This window comes from Camelus bactrianus, chromosome 22 (genome assembly GCF_048773025.1).
Source record: "Camelus bactrianus isolate YW-2024 breed Bactrian camel chromosome 22, ASM4877302v1, whole genome shotgun sequence".
NCBI lineage: Eukaryota > Metazoa > Chordata > Mammalia > Artiodactyla > Camelidae > Camelus > Camelus bactrianus.
In genome coordinates, this window is record NC_133560.1 from 8,538,875 (window position 1) to 8,563,622 (window position 24,748).

Sequence of the window (24,748 nt, forward strand, 5' to 3'; positions counted from 1 at the left end):
TTCCACAAACGCTTGCTGAGGGCCGATCGAGTACCTGGCTCACCAGGTGAGCAGGACGAAGGCCTGATCCTTCCCATCAGTCTGTCCCTCATTTCCAATCGGATGTTTCAAGGTGAGACCTAGTTTCCTGAGAACGCTTTCACTTTTTAAGGCAGTTTCCAAGTTGGCCTTTACCCCAACATTTTATCATAGTTCTTTATCTAAACCGAGACATGCCGGATGATGAAGTTCGGGGAGCATTTCCTCACCAGGAAGTGAAAAACGAAACCCTCAAGGCAGCATCTGTTTTGATAGCTTTATTGGAACACGATGGTGACACGCAACACGGATTTGGGGGCCCACCGCAGACGCTCCTCTTCTAGCAGCATGCGCCCCACTTCTGCAGCCAGTCGGGGCTTCAGGAGGCCTCCAGGAAGGCGGGGCAGGGCTCAGAGACAGACCTGAAGGAGTCCCTGCCGTGGCAGGTGGCACGCGGGAATCCTGACCTCTGCCCTGACCTGCTGAGCGTGATCAGCTAGGCTAGTCTTGTGCTCTAACTACTTGGCCATGACTTGGAGACCTACCTGTCTCAGACTCTTAGGAAAACTTCCAAGGAGGGGATTCTGGAGTTTCGGGAAGGAATTAAGCCAAGAGACTGAGCATCTCTGGGGAGGTCATGGGGGCAAATCGTGCCTTCAGGTGTATGTTGGCAGATAAGCTGCTTAAAGCTCCTACTCTGTAGACTGAACAGTCTTCCAGGGGCTAGACAGACAAAGGTCAACAGATACAGGCAGGACTCACGACCTCCTGAGTGGGGGAGACAGACAGGGCAGGAATCACACAGATGACTATAAATGACAGCCATGCCCATGGTTCTGAAGATGGCTCTGGGGATGTGTGTGGGGAGGCCTGACCCAACAGGGAGGGTCAAGGAAGGCTCCCTCAAGAAGTGATGGTTCAGCTGCGATCCCGTGGCAGAAAGGGCAGGATGAGCATTCCAAGGCATGGAAAGAGCTCTACGTGTGGCCTGGCTGCTGGAGGGAGCAGGGAGGTAAACAAACCAAAGGAGAAGGCCAGCAGGGTGGGGTGAAGAGACGGAGGGGGTGTGGGGCCAATGGAGGCTGGAGGGACACATCGGGCCGACCACGTGGGACCTGTGGGCCACGTGGAAGATGGGTTTCTCCCTGGGTTTGCACCGCACAGCCCACAGTGGCTGCTGGGTGGAGACCAGACAGGAAAGAGGCCAGTGGGGAGCACAGGGAGGTGTCATGAAGCTGTTTGAATTGTCCTGACAGAGGGGATGGCAGTGGGACCGAGTGAAGACAGAGCAGCCGGAAAGAACCAGGTAAACGGTGGGTACTTGTGGGAGCTTGGACTCGAGAGGATGGATCATGAGGAGCCAGGAGAAGGGCGATGTCAAAACTGACCCTCAGCCTTTGAAGCCAGTGGCAGGGCTTCTGTCTGAGGAGCGGGGCCTCAGGAGCGGAGCAGGTGCAGGGAGATGGCCAAGCTGCAGCTGTGGACCTGCTAACAGTGAGGTCGAGAGTGGGTCGAAAGCGTCCCAAAGGAGCCTGGGCTCCAGGTACAGATCTGAGTCACCTCCTGAGAGGTGAGTCTCCTGTAACTTCAGATGCGAGAGTGTAGACGTGGCCGCAGAGGGCAAGAAGTGGCAGTGAGAGGACGAGGCTCAGGACCGAGCCTCGGAACGGCCGCGTCGATGGCTGGGGAGAGGAGGTGGGCGGCAAGAGCCACTGAAGAGGTACAGGTGGGCGGGGAGGAGGCCACCACGAGGGGGTCTTGGAACCAAGGGAAGAGTGGACTCAGGGAGGGGCAGTGGTCGACAAGGGGGCCCATGGACACCCTCATGTCTCCGGGGCTGTCATCTCCTCCACCTCCTTGGGTCTCTCCACCACCCCCGTAGATGGGAAAGGGGAGCGCACCCGCCCACAGAGGAATAAAGAGCTGCTCAGGGGCGCTCCCTGCGGCGCCCAACGTCACGCATCCAGCAGAGGGCGCTGGGGGCCAACTTCCCCACCCACGCCTGTCCTGCCCCCTTCCAGCTGCCACCTGTCCCTCCCTGCTGCCCGCACACTTTCCCCAGCAGGCCTGCCCCACGCCACTCCTTGTGGATGGAAAGCACCAGAGAGGATCTGTACTGCAGCATGAAGGGACCCTCCCAGCCCCAGGCTCCGGGTCTGGGCGGTGAGAGCGAGAGGGTCACCTGAGTCAAGGAAATATCGTGGCCTCTCTTGAGAGGCCATTTTAATGTCATGTTAAGAGCATGGGCTTGAAGCCTGGTTTTCCACCCATCATCCTGTCTGTCCATTTCTTCGTTCCTTCCTTCCTTCCTTCCTTCCTTCCTTCCTTCCTTCCTTCCTTCCTTCCTTCAACAACAGTTTCTCAAGTGCCTCCCTCGTGCCAGGCACACTTTCTAGCTGAGTGGCCTTAGGGACGGCCCCGTATTTCTCTGAGCCTCAGTTTCCCTATAAAGTGATCCCTGCCGCACATGGTAAGGACTATGTGTGCTCATGCAGAGGGCGTACCTGGCACACGGCAGGTGTTCATTAAAGGCTAATGCCCTTCCCTTCCTTTGTCTCCCCCTCCCTTCCTCCCCTTCATCCCACAGAACCCGCGAGGGAGTGAGAGGCTAACTCTTTATGGCAACACCCTCGGCCGTGCTCAGAGGGCACGTGTGCTCCTGCGCACGCACATCCGAGCACACGCCCGTGCACACAACCCCGAAAGCCCCGCGTCTCTGTTCATGACCCAGGGCCAGCACCAATGTGAGCTCTGAACCCGCGGGATTCAGCAGACCTGGACCCAGGGGAGGCTGAGCGCAGAACAGGCTGCTCCACCCCGGGCCGGAGGACCCCAGCGCCCGTCGTGTGCTCCGGGAGTCCCCAGACTCATGCCAGGGTGTGTCCTCCATGGTTTTGGGGGCTGCTGGGTCCTTAGTGGCTCCAGGAGTCAAATGTTGGTGACCAGGAGCAGTAAGTTCAGTGTCCTGGGGCCGAGGCTAGACAGCCTCGGAAGGCAGCGTTCTCGGGGGCTCCTTGGACAGCGGCTCCCCCAGCTGCTCTTCCGAGGGGCCTCCCACATGTCTCTGGAGGAGCCTAATTCCCCACAGGCTCTTGCAGCAGCTCAGAAGGTTGCTTGAGCACGTGGTGCAGGACAGCGCCGGCCTCCTGGGGAGACACAAATGCAGGTCAGGGCTGGGGTGACCACTGAGCAAGGCCCTGGGAAAGGTGCGGCGGGATGGGACAGGGGACCACCCACGTGCAATAAGGACTTCTTCCCTCACCCCACAAGGGGAGTATTTGGGAGATGCTTTTAAATCCCCAGTCAACTTCTAACATGCTGTGTGCCCTTGGTCAAGTTACTTAACCTCTCTGATCCTTAAATAGAGGTAAAAATAACCACCCTTCCAATTCTTAAGAGGATTAAGTTTATAAGATATGTTTAAAAGTATCCCACACATTGCCTGGCTCATAGTAGGAGCCCAATTAACATTTGCTATTTCTGAGTCTTAATTAAATGATTCCTGAACATCTACATTGTGTTTCGCATCAGTTGGGGGAAGCCTGGGAGAAGACGATACAAAGATTTATTCAGCCCTGCATTAATACCAGTTGTGAACACGCCTGTCTCTCCATGAGAAGGTGTGGTCCCTGAAGACATGGCGCTTGCCTTTCAAACCCCTACCATGTGGCCGGCACATAGCAGGTCCTCAAGTTAATGGCTGTTGAGTCAATCTGCTTGAAGGTCACTGAAGGTAAGTTAGCCAAGTGCCCAGTGTTTGACATATATTTTCAGAGAGATGAAGCTCCCTCCCACTTCTAAGTATACAGAATTCTCTGCCCTGTTGCCTCTGCTTAAGATGTGGATGGTTGACCTGCTTTCCTCTTCTACTACTTTCAGTGAGTGAGAGTTCTTTTATTGTTTTGGTTTTTTTTTTTTTTCTCAAGCCTTTCTGAGGTCAGAGGGAAAGGCAGCGTGGTGCACCTGTGTTTTCAGCATCCAGCACGCAAGTCTGCCTTTATATCTGGGAGTGGGAGCAGGCTCAGAGCTTTAATCAGGCAATGGGATCTGACCAGACTTGGATGGCATGGCTTTGTGTCAGTGTATTTGTGTTCAGAAGTGTTTTCCATTTGCCACGAGTGATACTGCATTTCCATTTATGGTGATGATATAAAGTTTTCTTATAAATGTATTTCAGTGAAAACAGCCAGGTGGTGTAGAGATTTAAGCGCACAGAATGCAAATGGGTTGCATGGGGAACGGGGTTTGCAAGCAGCTGTGGCTTGGGAAGTGTTGTGGTGAGCCCCGCCCATTCCCGCTCACCGTTGCCACAAAGCAGGAAAAGCTGAGCACCGCATGCTGTCCCTGGGAACTCTGCCCCAGGTCATCTCCATGACAGGACAAAATCTGGCTTCAGTTCTAAGACCACAGACGCTACCTAGTTTCTCACTTCCCTGTCTAGACTGGAGTGGTAGCTTTCCTCTTCCAGCTTCAAGAGAGGAGCCACCCCTCTTGTGGTCCTGAGACCCATCGCGGGTCCTCTGGGTGTCCCGTGAAGCTCGTGTCTGGCCTCTGCTCATCTGCTAAGGTCATCTGGCCACCAGAAGACTCAAGCTTATTTCTCCACGGAGAGAGGAAAGAGCCTTGTGCTTCCCCTGAAGAGTCTATCAGATGGGAGATGCAGATTTGGGTGCCTGACTTTGTAGGTCTTTGTGAACAAGGACACAGCCAGCAGCCACAGCCAATGCCGAAGCGTGTTATGTTCTGGCTGAGCCAATGCTCCCCCTGTGGGTTTGGCCAGCGCCTCCCTCCCCAGAATCCCCACCCTCACCTGGACCTCAAGGTCGCAGCCCGGGCACGTCAGAGGCTCCGGTCCTTCTCCGTGCCAGCAGTGTACATATTTGACCGAGCAGGCAGGTAGCTACCCTTGGATTGTCACTCCAGATGGAAGTCTGATAAAATGACTTGCGCTGAAATTAGTGAAATTAGTGAAGAAAAGCTAGCCCTAGGCTAGGAAATACCGACTTCCCTTCTTCTAAAAATCACTTGAAATAGTATTATTATGGAAGTATCACATGTGCTTAGTAAAAAATTCAGAACATACAGACCAACAAAACAAAGAAAATAAACATCTCAGGCACCCCCCCTTCTCAGACATCTCTCTGCTACATGTCGATGCTGTCATTAAGTATTTTTAAATGAAAGACATCAGAGAGACTACATCAAAAACCACATATGCGTGGCTTAAAATACTAAAGAATATGAATGGACACCAGTGTAACCACCTCTAGGTTAAGAAACAGAATTTACCAGGATCGGACTTGTTTCAGCAAATATGTATGTGTCCCTAAACAATATATTGTATTATTCTGCCTGCATTTTATTTTTATATAAATGGGCTCATGTTTTAAGATTTTTTTCCCCCTGTAGCTTCCTTGTTTTAGTTGCTGGTTCACATTATGTTTTTGAGATTAAACTGTGTTGATACACGTATCTGCAGCTCACGTTCGTTGACATAAAGTGTCCTACCATGGAAGGTACTCCAGTTTATTTATCTGTTCACCGGTTGATGGACACTGAGTTGTTTTTCATTTTTATCATCTCCCTTCTCATACTTATTTTTGAATCTACACTATTCTGGTCTCATCATATAAATAGGAGTGTTTTCCCTTTTTCTCTCCTGTGAAGGATTTTGTGGAGGACTGGAAGGATCTGTTCCTTGAGTGTTTGGTAGAACTCATTGGCAAAACCAAGCAGCACTGGTGCTTCGTCCATTTTATTTATTTTTAATGGTTATAGGACCCTTTAGGTTTTCTGTTTCTTCCCAAGTCAGTTTTGGCAAGTTCCGCTTTGCTAGGCATTTGTTGACTGCATCTGAGTTTTCCCTTGTTTTTGGCATAAAACTGATCACAATGTTCTTATTATCTTTCTTAATTGCTGCAAAATCTATATTAATATTCCCTTTCATTCTTAATACTGTTTGTTTATGATGTTAATGATTAATTACTCTTTGTAGTTCTGTCAATTATACTTCATCAGTTTTACTTTTTGAAGCAAGTTTATTTGGTACATACAAGTTTAGAGTTTTTCCAGTGAATTGAGTCTTTTTTTGAAAATATGGTGGCCAGCTTTATTTTCAGTAATACTTTTTGCTTACAGTTCACTTTGTCTACTATTAATATAGCTACTTAGATTTCTTTTGGTTGGCATTTGTCCAGAATGTTTTATTTTTCTTTCCTTATACTTTCAACATTTTTGTTTCCTTAAGTCTAGCTCTTGTAAAAATATTTCTTTGGATTTAAAACATCAAATCTAACCATCTGCATTTAAAAAAAATTGATCAGCTTATCCTACCTACAGGTACAGTGATTACCAATGTATGTTGACTAATTTCTTCAGCGTGATCCTGTGTTTTATATTTGATCCATCTTTTATAAAATTCCCCTCTGTCTTTTCTTGCTCTGTTTTAAACTGCCTTTTCTCTCATTTTCTTTCCTTCTTACCATCTGGAATGTCAGTCCCCTTATAAAAATTTTTTACCATGCATACTTAACTTAATAACGTCCACAGGCATGAAGCCCTTCCTCCTTTTCTAGCTTGCCATCCATACCAAGTGTACGTTGGGTTGAGAGACTAAGCTGGATTCCCACACTCTGTAGAATCTATTACATTACACACATTTAGGGATACTAGTAGGTTCAATATTCCTTGACTCCCTTCACGGCCCCATGGCACACGTTGTCCCTGAGCCCTGACACTTAAGGCTAGGAGGTGTTAATGGGGCTCCAGGAGAGCACGTAATACAGTGTCTGTCACTCAGTAAGTGCTTATGGTAAACATCTCATTTCCACCCTCCCATCATCAACCCCCCTTCTCTGAGTAATAGCACCTTGACTTTTCTTTGGGATCCAAAGTTCCCCACTCTTTGTCCATGTGGGTGAAGTGGGGTTGACCTCTTATTCACTGGCCCGCCTCTGGGTCTGGGTACAGAGGCAGACACATGACCCAATCCAGCCAATCAAACTTAAGCCTGGAATTTTCTGTTGGAACAGGAAGAGAGGGATGTATTTTCCATGAGGGCTGCTAAGATGGTAAGATGTTCTGCTGGTGGCACCATGGCAAGACTAACTGAAAATGAAGGCAACACAGGGTGAAACTGGGTTGAAAACTGGAGAAAGACAAATTTATGACGGCGTCTGAGCACTTGAATCCAGCTTAAAGCTACACTTAGTTTCTTCGGTTCTATAAGCCAATTCTATACCTCCACCAAGCCCAGACTCTTTTAACTGGGTTTTTACTACTGACCGTTAACACTGTCCTGACTAACAACATTCCTAAATAAATGTTCTTTGAATCTGAATCTCAGTCTTTCCACATGGGGGATGCTATAATATGATCAGCCACCAGGGGTCAGGACCCAGTTTCAGCGCTACTTTGTATGAGAAGCCCTGCTCAGGTCCTCTCTGAACCCTGGTTTTCTCATCTGTGAAATATATGAATAACAGCTACCTCACAGGACTACATAGTGACTGCCAGTGCCCTTTCCATCACCCTCTATGGCTTATAGTACAAATGATCACACAGAATCACCACAGCACATCACTCTGCTGTTTCTCGTATCTGCACCTTTCCACGTGTCATTCCCGTTGTTTGAATTCCTTTATTTTCTTCTTTGCTGTGCAACATCTACTTCCATTTCAAGGTTCCGTTCAGGCATCACCTCCTCTGGGCAGCTGTCTCTGAGGTCTCCCAGGATTACTGATTCTCTCCCGGCTCCCACAACCCCTCTGCGGAGGCACTTACTTCCTTGGATTAACCATCAATTTACCTGTCTGTCTGTCTCCCAGACTAAAGGCAGGAGTTGTATCTTTCCTCATCCACCCCACCGTCCAACTTTATAGCAGGTGTTCAATAGTGTGTGTGAGCTAATGAATGAACAACCTAGTACGTCTCAATGTAGATCGTGATTCTCCCGTCTTCCAGCTTCCCAAGCTCACAGATCATTGGAAGCAGAAGCCCTTTCCCTGGCTGCTGGGCAGCCCTTACCCCATGTGTGGTGTCTCATTCTAGCTTTATTTCTATATTTACCTTCCCACTGCTACTAGCCCCAAAGAGTCTTGTGGGCAGTAACTGCAGGACAGTGAGGGATGTTTACCACTTCAGCCAATACCTCCTGAGCACCAGCCCTGTGCTAGGATGATTGGGACAAAGTGTAACAGGAAAGAACAAATATGACTTCATATTGGAGCTGTTCCTTTTAATTTAAACTTTGTATCCTATTGCTTCTGTTACAAGTTAAGAATGTTGCCTATGTCCTGAAATACACAGGATGGCCCATTCTCAAAGCTCTGACCTTTAAAGGTATAACTCTTTTCCATAAATATAGAGATAAAGAGTTGCAGAACAGAAAATAGTGTTTGTCTTATTGGAAATTTACAGGAACATCATGACCTGATCTATCTGAGCAGCTGCAAGAACAAAGGATTCTGACACCAAGAAGTTTGCAACAACCAACCCCCCCCCCCCCTTTTAGTATAAAAGAAGCCTGAATTTTTAATTCGGGGAAGATGGTTCTTTGGGACACCAGTCCACCATCTTCTTGGTCTGCTGGCTTTTTGAATAAAGTCACTATTCCTTGCCCCAATAACTTGTCTATTTATTAGTCTGTCCTGTGGAGAGCAGTGCAAGCTTGGACTCAGTAACAAAAAATGTGAGATTTGGAACCAGGAGTCCTGTTCTCAGTTTGAGGCTCCCTCACTCCCCTGCTGTTGGGTCTCAGACAACTCCGCCTCCCTACAGAATCCCACTTCCTCATCTGACAAATGGTCATGAGCCAGGTTCAAAGTTGTGGAAGCCATGAAAAGAGATAGGAGGAAGTGAAAGGTTTAGAGATTCCAGAAGATTCTCCTCCGCTCTCTCCCCATCTGTTTCCCACAATGGGTACAGCCATTAACTTGAGGAACTCTGTATTGAAGTCGCGGCTTATTGCTGAACCCGGGCCTTCGCGAATCCCGCAGCCAACCACCTGGGAGGACCGCCACCCCCCAGATGGGCAGTTTCTCTGACATCCTGGGAACTGGGTTACTGTTCTGCTCTCCTTTTTGAGGAAAGGGAAGTGGAGATGCTTAGAAAGGGGAAGTGGCTCTCTAGTGCCCTGGGAGCCAGACAGAACCCACCACGTGTCATCACCTTCCCTTCAACTTTTGCCAAAATCAGGGGTGAGTGTCTTCTAATTTCCAGCTGTCCTAAAATAAGCTACGAGGTGGAAATTTCAGGATGCCAAGTTACCTATAGCCCACTCTTGGGGGTGCTATCTTTGTAACTAAGCAGGACCCTAGGGGGCCTTCCAGGGACAGACCCCTCCCCCATACTCTCTGCTGGAGCTCCTATCTGATGTACCCAGATGCCAGTATCTGATGCCTATTTCCTGAGCTTTTCAGCTGCTAAAACCACCAGGGAATGAAAGGAAGAAATGAACTACTTGATGATCATGAGCACGTGGCCCCCAGACTTTCTGGCGCCTAAGGATTGATCACCATCAACCAATCAGAGAATTGTGCACTAGCCAATCACATACCCCGGGGCACCCCTCCATCACTTTGCCTTCAAAAATGCTTTGCTGAAACCCTTCAGGAAGTTTGGGGTGTTTTGAGGAGGAGCCTCCCATTCTCCTTGCTTGGCCCTGCAATAAACCATTCTCTGCTCCAAATGCCAACGTTTCGGTTTGTTTGGCCTCAGGCACATCAAACACACAAACTTACACTGGTAACATCTTCACAGAAGTTTGTTTTCTACCACAAACCAGTCTTAACCTAGAATTTGGCTGAAATGACCAAACTTCCACCCTCCGCTCATGAGAAAAGTGATCTTTTTGATCTTTTAGTGGCCTTCTCATAATTTTCTGGAAGTAAGCACAGAAGGTTTGCCAGCACCAGCGTCTGCTTTGAAGTGTGGAGGGCCAGGGCAAGATGATGGGCGCCCAATCCTAAGTCCATAGACGGAGCTCTCCTTCTGTCCTTCAAGCTTCAAGAGCAAGGCAAAGACTTCCTGAAGGAGCTTTGCAAAAACAAAGTTCATTTTCATGCCAAATAAGGTGAAATGTATCCAAGAAAGGCACTCGCAGAGCCCCCTGGGACTTGGTTAATAGGTGACAGCCACAAACAATTGTCCCGTTTTGTTTTTTCCTCCTGGCATGGGAAAGAGATGGCGAGGGTCAGGGTTTAGGCTCCTGAAAGGGATCTTTACTAGGAGCCTCCCAGGGCACACACCCCGGAACACTGGTGGGTCACAACCTGGGACCACAACCCAGAGCTCGAAGGGAGGCTTGTCTGTGACTCCAGCAGTCCCGTGGGGCCTGGCAAAGAACTGGCATCTGTGAATTGTCCTGAATGAAGAGCAACTGATTGACAAGGGCGCATTTACTGAGCGCTCACGCGTGGGGTTGTTCGGCATCCTTTTTCTAGTTAGTTGCACGCTAAAGCAAGTGCAGGGGTCCCAGTTCACAGACCAGGAAACCCAGGCTCTGGGCGAGTAAGCGATGCCCCTGGGTCACTCAGTAACAAAGCTCAAATGTGAATCCACAGCTGACTCCGAGGTCTGCTCCCCTCCCATGGCAGCATGCTCCTTCCTGGGAGCCAGGCTAAATGAATACAACAGAGCAGGACCGAGGGCTAATAGTCAGGGCCGGGTAGCTGGTCTCAAAGCTCAGGGTATGAGTGTGTGTGTGTGTGTGTGTGTGTGTGTGTGTGTGTGTGTGAACACCCAAGATTGTGTGTGCCAGTGCCTGAGTGTGCATGGGGTTGTGTGCATCTGAGTGTCAGTGGGTGTGCATGGGGAGCACTGAGTGGCGCAGAAGCCATTGCTCATTTTATCGATCATATATATTTTAAATGCTTCATGACCAAGACGGCAGAATGATAACATGATGAGAGTCATCATGGGTAGGGTGCTTAACACTGAACTTCCACACTATCCATGTGACACGGACGATAGACTTCTGATACTCTTATTTCCAATGAATGAGGAAATCTGAGCCCAGAAAACTTTAGTCACTTGCCCAGGAACTCACAGCAAATAAGTGGTGGGGTCTTGAAAGACCCCAGCCTGGCCCACCTGCAGAGACGGAGATTCCCGGCCCGCCTTCCCTGTCCAATACACGTGGAATCTGGGTCATGCTCAGATGTCCCCAGTCCCAAGGAGATCCTGCGCTCGCTGCTCCCACCCTCCAGGAACCTCCATTGGAGACTAGCTGGCTCGCGCAATCCTCTCCCTGAGACTCTGGAATGTCGTTTTAAAACCGAAGGCAACCCCATAGCTCCTGCCAACTCACACGAGTGGGTACTCATGGGAAAAGAACCCACATACTGGAGGCAACTCTCACAGTCACTTCCCATCACTCATTCCGTCCCACCCCCGGGAGGCAGGCGAAGGGTCACGCCCATTTCATAGATAAGAAATTGAGGGTCAAAGACTGCCGTTTGCCCCAGGTCATCCTGGTCCGGCACTGTATCCTGGGCTCAGGGCCTGGCATCCCCAGACTGGTCCTTTTGATTTGAGACTTAATTTGCTCTGTAGTCTCTGAACAGCTCATGCCCTGGACGGAGGCTCGCCTCTCCGAGGGTTAGTCCTCAGCCCCATCAAAGACTCTTCTCCCCTCTTCCCTGCCCCTCTGTCCATCCCTAAATGCCAGGGACCCCTTCTCCTTGCCGACTATACCCTCTGCGTTGATCAGCCCCTCTCACGACATTTCCAGGACCCTCCCCCGGTGTGACTCCCAGGAAGTGGTGCCTTCAGATGTGGCTGGCGTCACCAGAGCCCGTCCAGCCAATCTAACAAACAATTAAGCAACTTGTAACAAAAAGCCTAAAATATCCCTCCCCTTTCACCAGTCATTCTTGTTCTAGAAACTCAGTTTTTAGGGACATAATCTGAAAGAAACAAAATGTTCTCCGCATGGAGATGTTCATAACAAGGTTGCTGAAAATAGTCAAAATAATGTGGAGACAAGGGCACAAGACAACAATAGGGGAGCATTGCAGTCAATCTTGAGGCTCCCCATGCACCTCCTCCCCCACCAGTGAACCGCCAGGGGCTGCTGTTCAGACACTCCAAAGTCACCATGCTGACAACTGGAAGTGACTGTGATCCCCTGACCTGGAAAACATACGTTTTCCCGCCATCCGTGAAATGGTGGCCTGTGGACGCCCAGAGCAAAATGAAACAAAAACCTGACACCTGAGCACCTGAGTGGACTCAGCCCTGTGCCCTGAGCTTCCACCCCAGCACAGGCATTAATGCCCTTGGTCCTCTCCCCTGCCCTGGGAGGGAGGGGCTGGAATGATCAGTCCTACTTTGCAGATGGTGACAAAGTTTTAGAAAAGGAAGTACCTGCCCACGGTCAGCTGGCCAACAAAATGGGGAGGTCAGCCCCCAGCGTTCTCTCAACAGACCACGGCCACCACTGCCTGTGGGTCCCTCCTCCCCCTCCTCGCCTCCTCCACCTCCAGTGTCCACACAGGCTACTCCTCTGATGAGAATGGTGCCTCCAACCTCTGCCCTTTGGCTTAGAAAATTCCTGCTTGTCCCTCCAGAGTCAGCTGAGACATCACCCCTTCAATGAGGCTTTGGGTTCATCCCCTCCCTGCTCATCCGACAGCTCTGTTAGCGGCCCCCTCCACTCCTGCTCCCACCTCCCGCAGGGAAGTGGCGCTAAGGGATGAATGAATGAATGAATCAGTAGGACTCAGCAGCTCCTGAAACAGAGACCTGCTGAGGAACTCCACGTGTGGGTGCTCTGGTTGCTATGATATTAAGACCACATCTGCTCACGGGAGACAGAAAGGGCAGGCAGAGCGTGCCTTCAGGGGTCATGTGAGATGAAACAGGAATGGAGTTTCTCTTTGACATTCAATTTTAATGCTCCATTTCAATGCTAATAAAATCCTTATAAATTTTCTGCGTTTCCCAAGTCAGTGAGGAAAAGACAAGTTCCTAGAACCCTCTGGGCACCCAGCACCACCCTGCCGCCCACCCAGAGTATCTGTCCCAGGGTGACAGTGACATGCAGTGGAGTGAGGAAGGCCTGTGACTCAACCACGGACCAGTGAGTCCTAAAACCTGTGGTCTTCCCCGAAGGCTGCACCCTCCTGTAAGATCAGATGCAGGCAAGGAGAGCCATCTGCCACTTTTTGGCAGGTGGGACAAACTCCCCCTCCTCCCTGCCCGTCTCTGGACAGGGAGCAAATGGTCCTCACACTCCAGGAGAGCCTCAGGGTGGCTGTAGACACCCTAAAATGCCCAGCAGGTCTCAGGCACACCCCATCCCTGTCCCCTGACAAAGCCACAAAGAGCAGCTATAGGTTTAATGAACACACAGCATCACCCCAAAACAGAGAGCCCTGTGACTCACTGACGTTTTCCCGGGAGCAGCACCGGCTGCTAGAAGCTTTAGCTCTCTCTGACAGATGAGGAAACGGGGGCTCAGAGAGGGACGTGATCTTCTCAAGGCCACACAGCCAGCCAGGGCAGAGGCAGTGAGAAACCTGGGTCCCCCATCTCCCAGAAGCCCCATCCTGCACCCAGCCTGCACCCCCGTCTGCCCGTGGCCCTGGCGCACAAAGCTCAGGCCGTGACAAGGACACGTTTCACTGAATCTGCCTTCACCCTCGGAGAGATTTCATTAGTCTGAAAAACAGGTTCCTTCTTGCCCTTGGCAGAAGATTCTCGACACAAACACAGTGGAGGGTTTGGCCCAACTGCTCTCTCTTGTTAAGTATTTACGTGTGATTAATGTTGGACCCCTGAGACAGTCCCCATTTTCAGGACAGACACGAGGCTCAGGGTTAAGGCCTGAGTTGAACAACTCAGTGGCACAACTGATACACACATCCACAAAGTCTGCCCTGGGCTTCTCAGCTGCTCCTTTACAGAAGGGCCACAGGGGAAAAAAGAGAGAAAGAAAAAAAGAAAGGAAGAGAGGAAGGAAGGGAGGAAGGGACTACCACTTACAAGCATCTACCTTGTATCAGGCGCTTTGCATAAATCGATGCTAAGCCTCATCCAGTCCTCCCAGGGAGATATTTGTATCCTCATTTTGCAGATAAGCAAGCTGAGGCTCAGAGAGGGCAAGCCACCTGCCCAAAGTCACAAAGCCAGCAAGTGCTGGGCCGGGAACTGACACCCTTTTCTTTCCCCTGCACCAGGGGTTGGCAGACTAGATGGCCTGTGGGCCAAATCCAGCCCACCATCTATTTTGTAGAAATGGTTGGGGAAAAAAAAAAAAAAAGAATAGCAGAATAACATTTTGTGACTCGCAAAAATGATATGGAATTCAAATTTTGGTGCCCATAAATAAAGTTGGACTGCAAACCAGCCACCCCCATCCATTTCTGTATTGTCTGCGATGACTTCTGGACTACACCAGTAGGGTTAAGCAGTGGGGACTGAGAACATAACAAAGCCTAATGTATTTGCTATCTGGCCCTTGGCCGAAGAGGCTTGCCGAGCCCTGCCCTACGCCGGGCCGTCTCCTGTGAGCCGGGAAGGTTTGCGGGGCCTCCCCGCGGCTGTGCAGGCTGTTCTCTGCACCCGCGGTCTCAGGGCTGATATCCAAACCTCCTCCTGCTTGCAGGGCTGTGCGCCCCGGGGCTGGGTCCCCTGGAGAAAGGGCCTTCTCCTAATTTTTTTACCCAGAGTGTTCACCTTTTTCTTATGGGTACAGAGCTACTAGCGGGGGCCCTGAAGGCACGCGACCCCTTTCCTCCCCATCACAGCCCTGGGGAAGCAGCCCCGCGGCAGACCTGTCAGATGTGCGTCAGAAGGAACCGGAAGGGAAGGAAGGGAAAGGGCAGGGGTCTGTGCAGAGCCAGAGGGACGGAGGGGCATGGCTGGGCATCAGCGGGGGCCTCCAGCCGGCTTCAAAGGCACAGGCACCAGGGCGGAGGGGAATGAGGGGTTCTCTACCTTTCAAGTGACTCCTGGGGGGGCCACGATTTATTCTCCTTGACTTTTGAGGCTGGAAAAGGCTTCCCACCTCCTCTCTCCCTGACTTCCTCTCCTGGGCTGGGAGGGGGTCTCATTCCCCAAACTCTCTGAAGAGACAGAAGATGAAAAGGATTAATTCCTCGCTGTAGCCCATCTGCTCTGCCCACGGCGGTGCTGGAGTGCGGGCCCCGCAGGAGCTGCGAACGGGTGCTCGGAACCCATCGGAGCAGGCCAGGCGGGAGGGACGTGGACCGCCTGGGGGTCCGGGATGCAGCCTCCCGCCTGGAACTCCCCACCCAGGGCCTCCCGACGGCCAAGAGCTGCCAGAAAGCCCAAGCACACGGTGAAGGAGCCACGGGGGGAAAGGGGAGCGGGGAGGGAGAAACAGCCGGAGGGAAAGAAAACACACGACAGAGGGGGAGAAAGCAAGGAAGGAAGAAGAGGCAGAAAATAAAGAAAGAACTGGGAAAACATTACGCTAAGTGGAACAGCCAGCCGCAAAAGCCCAAGGGTCATCTGAGATGTCCAGAAGAGGCAAGTCTACAGAGATAGAAAGCAGATTAGTGGCTGTCTGGGGAATGCGGGGTTGGGAGGCGACAGCTGAAAGCTACAACATTTCTCTGGGGGTGATGAAAATGTTCTAAACGGACTGTGGTGGTGGCTGCACGACTCTGTGAATATTCTAAAAACCTGTGACTTGTACACTTGAAACGAATGATGCACAGAGCACGTGAAGGATATCTCAGTACGCCTGTTACATAAAAGAAAGAACATGACAGAAAAGAGACAAAATGAGAAGAAAGTAAAAGAGAAAGAGAGGGGTGGCTGAGAAGGAAGGGTCACGTCTGTTCCAGTCCCTGCTACGTGCAGGGAACTGTGCTCAGTGCCCGCCTCCTTTATTCTGGTTTTATTTTTACTGCTCTGCAAGGGAGGTCTGATAATTATCATAGTTCTCTGGGTAAGGAAACTGCAGCTCAGACTATCCACGGCCTGTCTAACATCACTCAACCCCTTACTAGTGGTGGGGCCAGGATTCAAACACCGGGCTCCCCAGCTTCCCCACGGGAGCAGGAGAACCCCCCAGGAGCCTTGTGGTGTGACCGCCAGGTACAGAGGGCAGAGGGGACAAGCAGCAGCCAGCAGGAGGCCAGCGTGCAGGGGGCAGCCAGGGTCCCGGGTGGGAGGTGCGGTGGGGGCAGCGGCTCCAGGCGCCTCTGCAAAGAGTCCTTGTTAAGTAAGACCTGTTCAGAAATCCTGGAATCCATGAGCCACAAAGTTAGACTTTTAGAGCCCAAATGATGCAAGCAAAAAAGTTGGGGCTCTTGAAGGACTAAATTATGCAAAACTTTCTTTCTGAGCAAACAGCTCCTTCTTAAGAAGTATGTGTACATCGTCAATCATGCAAATTTTTATCTCCTCAGCCAGAAGAAATTGAACTTGGAGCAAAAGATAAAGCCAGCCCCACCCTCCCCTTGGGGCCTCCCACCGCTGGCCAACCCACGGCTAGGCTCGGCGGGCTGGAGCCACAGAGGACCGCATCCCAGCTGCCTAAACTCTGGATTTGCATCCGGGGATCCCTGCCCCTTTCCTGGGGGCGGGGGTAGAGGCGAGGCTCCCTCCACCAGCAGACTCTGTGATTCGGAGCTGCGGAGGCCACTGTGAGGCCCGAGGCTGACACTGCGCTTTGGAGGGAGGCCTGGGGTGATGCCAAAGTTAGTAAAGGGAACCAGGAATTTCTGAGCTCCCAGGAGTTTCCTGGAACTTTCCTCTGGGAAACTCGTTTCTCTGATCTCTAAAGGGGGGATGGTGTGAGTCACTTCTTGAGGCTCTTGGGGACCTAGAACAAGATATTCATTCATTCATTCATTCATTCATTCACTTATCCACTCAATGGATATTACTGGGGCTCCAGGCAGAGTGTTAGATGTTAAGCAGTGATGGATACAGATGTGGGCCTGCCCTCAGGGAGCTACGGTCTAGGGGAGTAGAACAGATGGGAGATACCAGGAGGGGAAAGAAGACTGTCCAGGCTGAGAGGAGGGTGCATGGGGTGGGACAAGTCATGGCCTGGGGAGATGACCTAGGGGCCCAGACGGAGAGAGGGAGGGGTCAGGGAAGTGACAAGAGTCAGGCAGGGCAGGACCTTGTAGGTCAGGACCTTGTGGGGCAGAGCAGAAGCCTGTTCCCATCTGGAGAAAATGGTCCCTCTGGCAGCAGAAGGAAGGAGGGCAGATGGAAGGGGCCTGGGAGTGCTGGCCAGAGGCCTGTGAGGGGAGAGAGCTGATAGGACCTGGCAGGAGCGGGGCAGCTGTGGCTCCTTGCCTCCCTTTGGGCATCTTCTCCTGAGGGCTTTCCTGAGCTCTGACTCCAACCTCCAGGCCTGGGGAGAATCACCACCATGGGTACCAGGGCTCCACAGGAACAAGGAAGTGCCCCGCCCTGAGGGAGACTGCCGACACTCCAGGTCCCCGGGAATCTTGTCCCCCTGCCTCGGGAGATTAGCAGGGCCAGCCAGGGTCTGGGAAAAGGACCCAAGAGGCCCAGGCAGGGATCCAGAGAGACGGGGTCTACTCCTAGCCCCTGCCCAGCTTGCTGAGGGCCTCAGAGAGGTCACCTGCCTCAGTTCCCCCATCTGTGGGCTATGGGATTAGCTCTGAGTCTGGGCTAAATTCAAGTCCGGCATGTCAGCATGGAACGAGCCTGGCTTCGGGGGCAGACGGGCTTGGGCTGCTTCCAGAAGCCCCGGCTGCTGGCCGGGGGCCCACATTTTGAGAACTACGGCCTTGGAATAACCTCCCTTAGGGACGAAGACCCCTGCTTTGCTCACTGCTAGCCCCCCAAACAGCGCCGGCTTCGGGCAGGTCCTTGGTGAGTGCCAGTGAATGAATGAACTCTGAGTGGCTTGTTTGGGTGGGGCTGGAGGGTGGGCGTGGGCCTGGGGATGGTGTCCGGAGGTGGTCAGGGACCAAATCATGAAGGGCCTCTAATGCCAGTTCAGGGAGCTGGGACCTGTAGGGGCTGAACATGGCCCCAGACACCCGCATCCTCATCGCTGGAAACTGGGAGTGTTACTTTATATGGCGAAAAGGGCTTTGCAGATGTGGTTCCGTTAAGGAATCTGGGAGGGGTAGGTTATCCTGGAATATCCCAGAGGGCCCTGAACATAATGACAAGTGCCCTTATTAGATGAGGGAGGCAGAGGGAGGGTGTAGCTCAGTGGTAGAGAATGTGCTTGGCACACGCACGAGGTCCTGGGTTCAATCCCCAGTACCTCTATTTAAATAAATAAACCTAATTACCTCTCCCACCAGAAAAAGAAAACTGCAGCTTTTCCTTTTTAAAAAAGGAAAAGAAATTTAAAAAAAATTAAAAATAAATAAATAAAGAAGGAGGCAGAGGGAGACTTGGCTACAAAGGAGGGGATGGAGATGTGACCAAGAGGTGGGGGTGAGGCGAGGACCAGGCCACCAGCCAAGGAGTGAGGGTGGCCCCCGGCAGCTGGAAAAGCCAAGGAAACGGATTGTCCTCTGAAGCCTCCGGAACCAGCCCTACCAACACCTGGATCTCAGACCTCTGACCCCTTCGACTGTAAGGGTAGGAATCTGTGTTGTTTTCTGTCACCAGGTTCACGGTCATTGGTTACAGGAGCCCCACCTGGGAACCTAATGCAGGCCTGTGTCTGGTGGAAGCTGTGGGCCTACTGAGTAGGGTCAGTGGAGCAGAGAGGGTGAGGCTGGCCACCTGGGATCAGAGAGGGGGAGACGTGACGGCCAGTCTGGGTCAGGGCAGGGCAGACAGAGCATCCTGCTGGCGGGAGGGGGTGGTGGGGCGGTGGCTGCTGACTGGCCTCCGGGAAGGGAGGACCAGCCAGCTCTGCCACTCTTTCCTGGGCTGACTGTCTCCCACCCGCCCCTCACCTCCACCACCAGCAGCCAAGGGCAGGTAGGGTCCGTCCCTTGGAATTCTTGGCACAGGCAGACACCCCCGCCTCCTTGGTTGTGATAAGGGCTCTTTGTCAGGTCATTGCTGGCTTTTGTCCTCAGATGGGGAGCAGGAAGGACACACTATCGGTCATCAGGGGGGCTGGGAGCCAACCTTGTGGAGGCCACACGAGTCCCTGGGTGCCCTGGTGGCCTCCTTTGGAAAATCAACCTCTGGCTGTTCTTGGCTTCCTGGACCCCGACACCCACAACCATAGCGTGAAGCCCTTCAGCTGGTTCCCCATGCGTCTCTGCCGAACCTCTCTGCTCTGCAGCTGCTGTGTGTGACCCAGGCAGGCACGGCCTCCCAGCTGGCCTTGCTGGTCAGGGTGGCCGTAACAGTCAGAAGAGCTGGTGGTCTGGCCCCCAGAGGGCAGTCGGTAGCGGGGGCTGCTATTTCTGTTTTTGCTCAGATCTTGGCTTCGGGAGAGTCACTAGCATGTGTCCTTTGACCAATTTACTTAACTCCTCTGAGCCTCAGTCTCCCCATCTGCAAAGTGGAAACTAAGCAAGCAGCTACCTGACAAGGTGGTGTAGAGAATGAAACGGGGCCACGGGTCTAAAGGGTCCAGCACCACCCTGGAGGAACGAGTCTTTCCCAGCTGCATCTAAGGCTCAGCTCAGAGGTCTGCTCCCGGCACGGCCTCCTCTGGGGGCCTCAGGAACTGGGTTTCAAGCCTTGGCATGTGCTGCACCAAACCATCACCAGTTTGCTCCTTAACCAGACCATCACCTCCACCTGTGAGCAATTGCAGGTGGTGAGAGTGATGGCGTGGGGTGGGGGGCTGGCTGTCTCTCCCTTTGCACCCAGCACGGGGGTGGGTGAAGGATGCCGCCACAGAAAGATTAATACATAGAAACAGTGACAAACGTGAAACTGGCACCTAGTCGGTGCAGGTGAGTGCTCGCTGGATGTCTCCCTAAGGATTAGGGGTCAAGGTGGCCTATTAACCTGAGGTCGCACAGGTAAGAGCGGTAGGAAGTGGTTTGATGACTAGACTGAATGTGTAACTGCCTTCTGCAGAGTCCACACCCGCCGTGCTCTGCCCTTTGTTTGCTTTGTGAACAAAATTAGCTTTGTACCAGAGGCTGCTTCCTGAGTGAGGGAGCGTGGAAGGACAAGGTCATCTTAGCGATCAGGGCCAGACGCGGAAGCCTCCAGACAGGCGTTCTGGAGAGGCGCCTTTGGGTGACTTGGAGGGTGGATGTGAGGGAGACAGCCTAGAGGCTGGAAGGCCAGGAGGAGGCTGGATGCAGGAGCCATGAAGCTTGTTCCAGAAGCATAGCAGTGGAGGGGGAGGGTCCGGGACCCAAGTCTACATGGGGACACTCCACACCTGGCCGATGCAAGGACCAGAGTTACACGAGGCCTAGGGGACCATTTGGTCAGTTTCAGCCCCAAAGTGCTCCACAGGGACTGGCACCCAGAGCGGATGGGTGTGCAGTGCCCATCCAAGCCTTTCTGGAGTCTGACGCTCAGTACTCGAGAGCAGACAAGTACCCCACTGCAGGTCCTAAAACCTGTTTGCATCCCCTGGCTCACGTGTACTTCAGGCGACTCTGGGAGGTGAGCCGGACAGGCTGCCTGAGGACAGACCTCACCCTCTACGAGATGAGGAAACTGAGGCCCAAGACGGGCAGGGACTCGCTCAAGCCACAGAGCGAGGAGGGCAGAGCTGAGATCAGGGCTGGGCAGTTGCCTTTCCATCCCAGTGCACCACAGCAGATGCCGAAAACGTCACCTCTACATCCCTGGCACTCAGCACAGTTCCCGGCATGGGATGGGAAGCTGACAAATGTTTGCAAATGAATGAATCAGGGAATGAATGAGTGAATAAATGAATGAATGAATGAGTGGGTTTGTCACATGGACCAGCATTCTGGGGGGGGGGGGCAAAGGCATGGTCTGTGGGAAGAGAAAGGAAAGTAATATTGAACACCCGCATGTCTGCTGTCCTGCCAGCACCCTTTCATTTACTCATCTCAACAGCTGGGGCTCCCTCCCACCTGTAACCCTCCTCCCCGCGGGCGAGCTCCCTGGGGCCACTCAAGTCTTTGGTGGGGTTCCCCTTAATACTTTGCATGGGCTTTGTCACCAGTGAATTGATCTAAATCTCATTCTGATCCTGTTTATCTGTTCAGCCTGGGCATCTCTTTGGAGGCTGAATCCTAGGGCATTGTCTCTTGCATTTCCTGCATCCTGGAGAGTCAATGGTCTCCAAGCCTTTTTGTCTGTTTGTTTTTTCAATAGCCTCCTAGATTTTGCTCTGTTCTCTCCTCTCTGCTCTCCTCTGTCATGGACCAGAGCCGCATTCCCCTTCACTGACGTCCTCATCTTATCCTTGTGGTCCACATCTTATGGGGCAACCAGAGCCCTCTTTCCAAGGCACAGAGGTGCCTGGGTTACCCCCTCCTTGCTTCTAATCCTCTCATCTTCCCCTAAGACCTACACTACAATGTCCAAGCCTGGCTTTCAAGGCTCTGCCTTCCTCCCCGCACTGGAGCACCCCCAAAGTAAGAGCTGATGCTCAATGAATGTGGGCCGAGTGGGGTCTCTGACTGAACCTGCAGGAGGTAGCATTAATGCATGGCCATTGGAGGGCTGTCCTGGCCAGTTCAGATGAACACTTAGGACCAGTAAGTAAGTGGCAGGGTTGGGTCTCAAAGTTAGGGTTCCTGACTATAAGGACCAGGTAGCTAGAAAAAAGGGCCCACAAGTTCTGGAGTCGAGGGAACTCTAGTCACATCCCAGCTGTGTGACCCTGGCCAAGTTCTCTGAGTCTGGACTTGCCTCTTTTAGAATGGAGGTAAAAAGTTCTGTTTGGGGGAAGGAACAATACGAGATTTGGAAAGTGCTCATGAGGCATTTCCAACCCATAATGTTCCAGCCAGCACCTTGGGGACAGCTGCCACTTGAATGGTTTCCATGAGTGGGACCCCCTCGGGTCCCCATCCCACACACAAACAACCCTAGCAGTTACCTGTCTGTGGCTCCCTGGGGGGCCGTGACCTCTGTCCCACTCCACACCTGGAGCCTCAGGGGCCTCTCTTCCTGCCACCTGGGTTCTTGGCTTTGATTCCTCTTCAGCTGAGAGCTGCTGTCCCTCAGCGAAGTTCTGTCGGCGACGTGGCCGGCGGGCCGGCAGCGGAAGAGGCGCTGGTACGCCGTGCGGAAGTCTCTGCTCAGTGTGGCGTACAGGATGGGGTTCAGGGCCGAGTTGGCATAGCCCAGCCACAGAACAATGGCTTCGAAGGTCTCGTTGATGGCATCGTCCCCTCTCAGCCCACGGTAAACAAACACAGTGAAGTAGGGGAACCAGCAGACGATGAAGGCTCCCATGACGGCGGCCAGAGTCACTGTGGCTTTGTGCTCCCGGAGGGTGGCTGTCCTCCAGGAGTTGATATGATGGACCCTCTTGGCCTGATCCCGGGCGATCTTGAAGATGCGGTAGTAGGTGATGCACATGACCAGCAGGGGCAGGTAGAAGGTGACCAGCCCGTCCACCAGGCCGTACACCAAGTTGACCTGGACTTTGCACTTGGAGATGGTGTGATTGGTGCTGTTGGTCTCCGCCCTGCTGTTCCACCCCAGGTGGATAGACAGGAAGGACAGTGTGATGGAGATGACCCAAATTAAGACCAGGGAGATGGCGACCCGGACAGGGGTCACCAGCACGGGGTAGCGCAGGGGGTCCGTGACGGCGCAGTACCGGTCCAGGCTGATCATGAAGAGGTTGAGGATGGAGGCCGTGCAGAGCATGACATCCAGGCTGGTGTAGATATTGCAGAAGGCCTCACCGAAGCCCCACTGGCAAGACAGCTCGTGGAAGGCCGAGAAGGGCAGCACCAGCAGGCCGAGGAGCAGGTCAGTGATGGCCAGGGACACGATGAAGCAGTTGGTCAGACTCCGCAGCCGCCGGGTCAAGCCCACCGCCAGGCAGACGACCACGTTGCCGGCGATGGTGATGAGGATGAGGGCGGTGAGGACCAAGCTGACGGTGACCCTGAACGCGGTATGGTTCAGACAGGAGGAGGGGTCCGTGCTGTTGGATGCCATGCTGGGGCCCTATGGCTCCTCCTCCTGCCCTCGGCCCCGGGGCTGCTCCTCCTGCAGGTCCCCAACGTGTAAGTTATGTCACCACTGGGCTCCAGGCTGCCCAAAAGAGCCAAAAGGAGTGTCCAAATGTGGGGAGGCTACAATGACTGACCTGGGTGCTGTTTTCCTAGAAGTTAATAAAGCAGTCTGTGAGGAGGTGGTAGGCATGAGAATGAATGAAGAAGGAAAGCTAGTCTCTGAAGCGAGGTTCCCAGTTCAAACCCCATTCCTCACATCGGCCCCTGCAGAGCTGGATTCTTCCCGGGACTGGAGCTGATTTCCACTGTCCAGGTTTTGCATAGAGGCTGAGGCCCTGGGGCATGAGTCTGAAGGTGGCTTTGGCCTCACGCGGGAGGCGTCAGGCGGAGATGGGGCTGCAGCCTTCTCCATCGCAGACAGCTGCTCCCGCCCACATGACGGGGGTCGGGCACTCCTGCCTCTCCCTGTGGGGTGCGCTGGGGAGCACGCGCTGGAAATGCAAAGATTGAGTATTGAGCATCCGGAAACCAAACCGAGAGTGTGGCCCGATTCACGACGAACCCTCCTGGACCCTGACCTCCCTGCAAGACACCAGGAGGCATGGAGCCAGTCCCGTACCTCTCCTTAGAAGGGACCAAGGCCATCAGGGTTCCTAGGGGGAGGAAGAGAGGGGAAAGGACTCAGACTGTAAGCTCCGCCTCTGCTTGTCCCCTGCTGGGTCCCAGTGCCTGGCCTTGCAGGTAGGCACTAAGCGTCTGATGAATAAATGATAAAATGAATGAAAAATAAGCAAAGGCAATACATTTCCTCTGGCAAAGCACGGGGAACAGCATCTCACACTGCTGTGTCACAGAATGTCATCACACTCTAAACCAGAAACCAAAAGACTTTTTCAGGGAGGGGCCAGGTAGAGGACATTTTCTGCTTGGCGTCCCAAGCCTCGTCTCTGCGGCCACGACTCAGCTCTGTCGTTCAGCGTGAGGACACCTCCACAAGACAACGGGCAGATGAGTGACGGTGGCCGTGTGCCAGGAAGACAGACCACGGCTGCTGAAACGGGAATTTCACATCGTTTTCACGTGTCATAACATAGTCTCCTTCTTTGGAATTTTCCCCCCAAACTCTTTAAAACCATTTCTGAGCTAAAAATGTAAAAGTTATTCTTAGCTTGCGGGCTGCAGGAAGCCAGGGAGAGGACACCAGATTTAGCTTGCTATCATAGTTTGCCAACGGCAGCCCCACCCCACATCTGCCTCAGATGTCTCTGTGAACCTCACTTTTCAGGTCAGCTGGTACAGAACTCACTCTATCTTTCTTTTAAAATATTTTTTTGTGGGGGAGGTAATTAAGTTTTTTTTTTTTTTTTTTACTAATTTATTTATTTTGATGGAGGTACAGGGAATTGAACTCAGGACCTCATGCATGCTAAGCACATGCCCTACCTCTTGAGCTACGCCCTCCCTCCTCGCTCCACCTTTCTAATGGCTGTACATTAGTCCATCATCACCCCATCACAAGTATTTGGGTGGTTTCTAGTTCCTTCTCTCCAACTGCCCTCTCTTCCTTCCTCCTTCTTGTCCCGCTGCGGACATCACTTCAGCAGAAGGTTTAACCCCCTCCTAGCGGTGATGAGCTACGATTCTAATTGATGCAAAACCAGGGAAGGGCCTGCTTGATTCCCGGACCCTTGCTCTCAAGCTGATCCTGGCTTTCC

The 24,748-nt window shown here is 52.5% G+C and overlaps 1 protein-coding gene across 2 annotated transcripts in view; it reads right to left on the minus strand.

Moving 5' to 3' along the window:
* Positions 1-281: 281 nt before the first annotated feature.
* The window catches only part of HRH2 (histamine receptor H2), a 45,173-nt gene continuing 20,706 nt past the window's right edge, over positions 282-24,748 (minus strand). The window contains exons 2-4 of one of the 2 annotated variants that reach the window (XR_012501539.1): positions 21,941-23,524; positions 14,959-15,086; positions 3,032-3,164 (exon numbers count right to left, since the gene is read on the minus strand). Coding sequence is in view for 1 of the 2 variants with exons in the window: in XM_074350264.1 (XP_074206365.1) it covers positions 2,996-3,164; positions 21,941-23,016 (1,245 nt within the window). In the remaining variant the exon portion in view is untranslated. Of the gene's footprint in view, positions 3,165-14,958; positions 15,087-21,940; positions 23,525-24,748 lie in introns of both variants that reach the window. The other variant, XM_074350264.1, reaches the window with a different exon arrangement.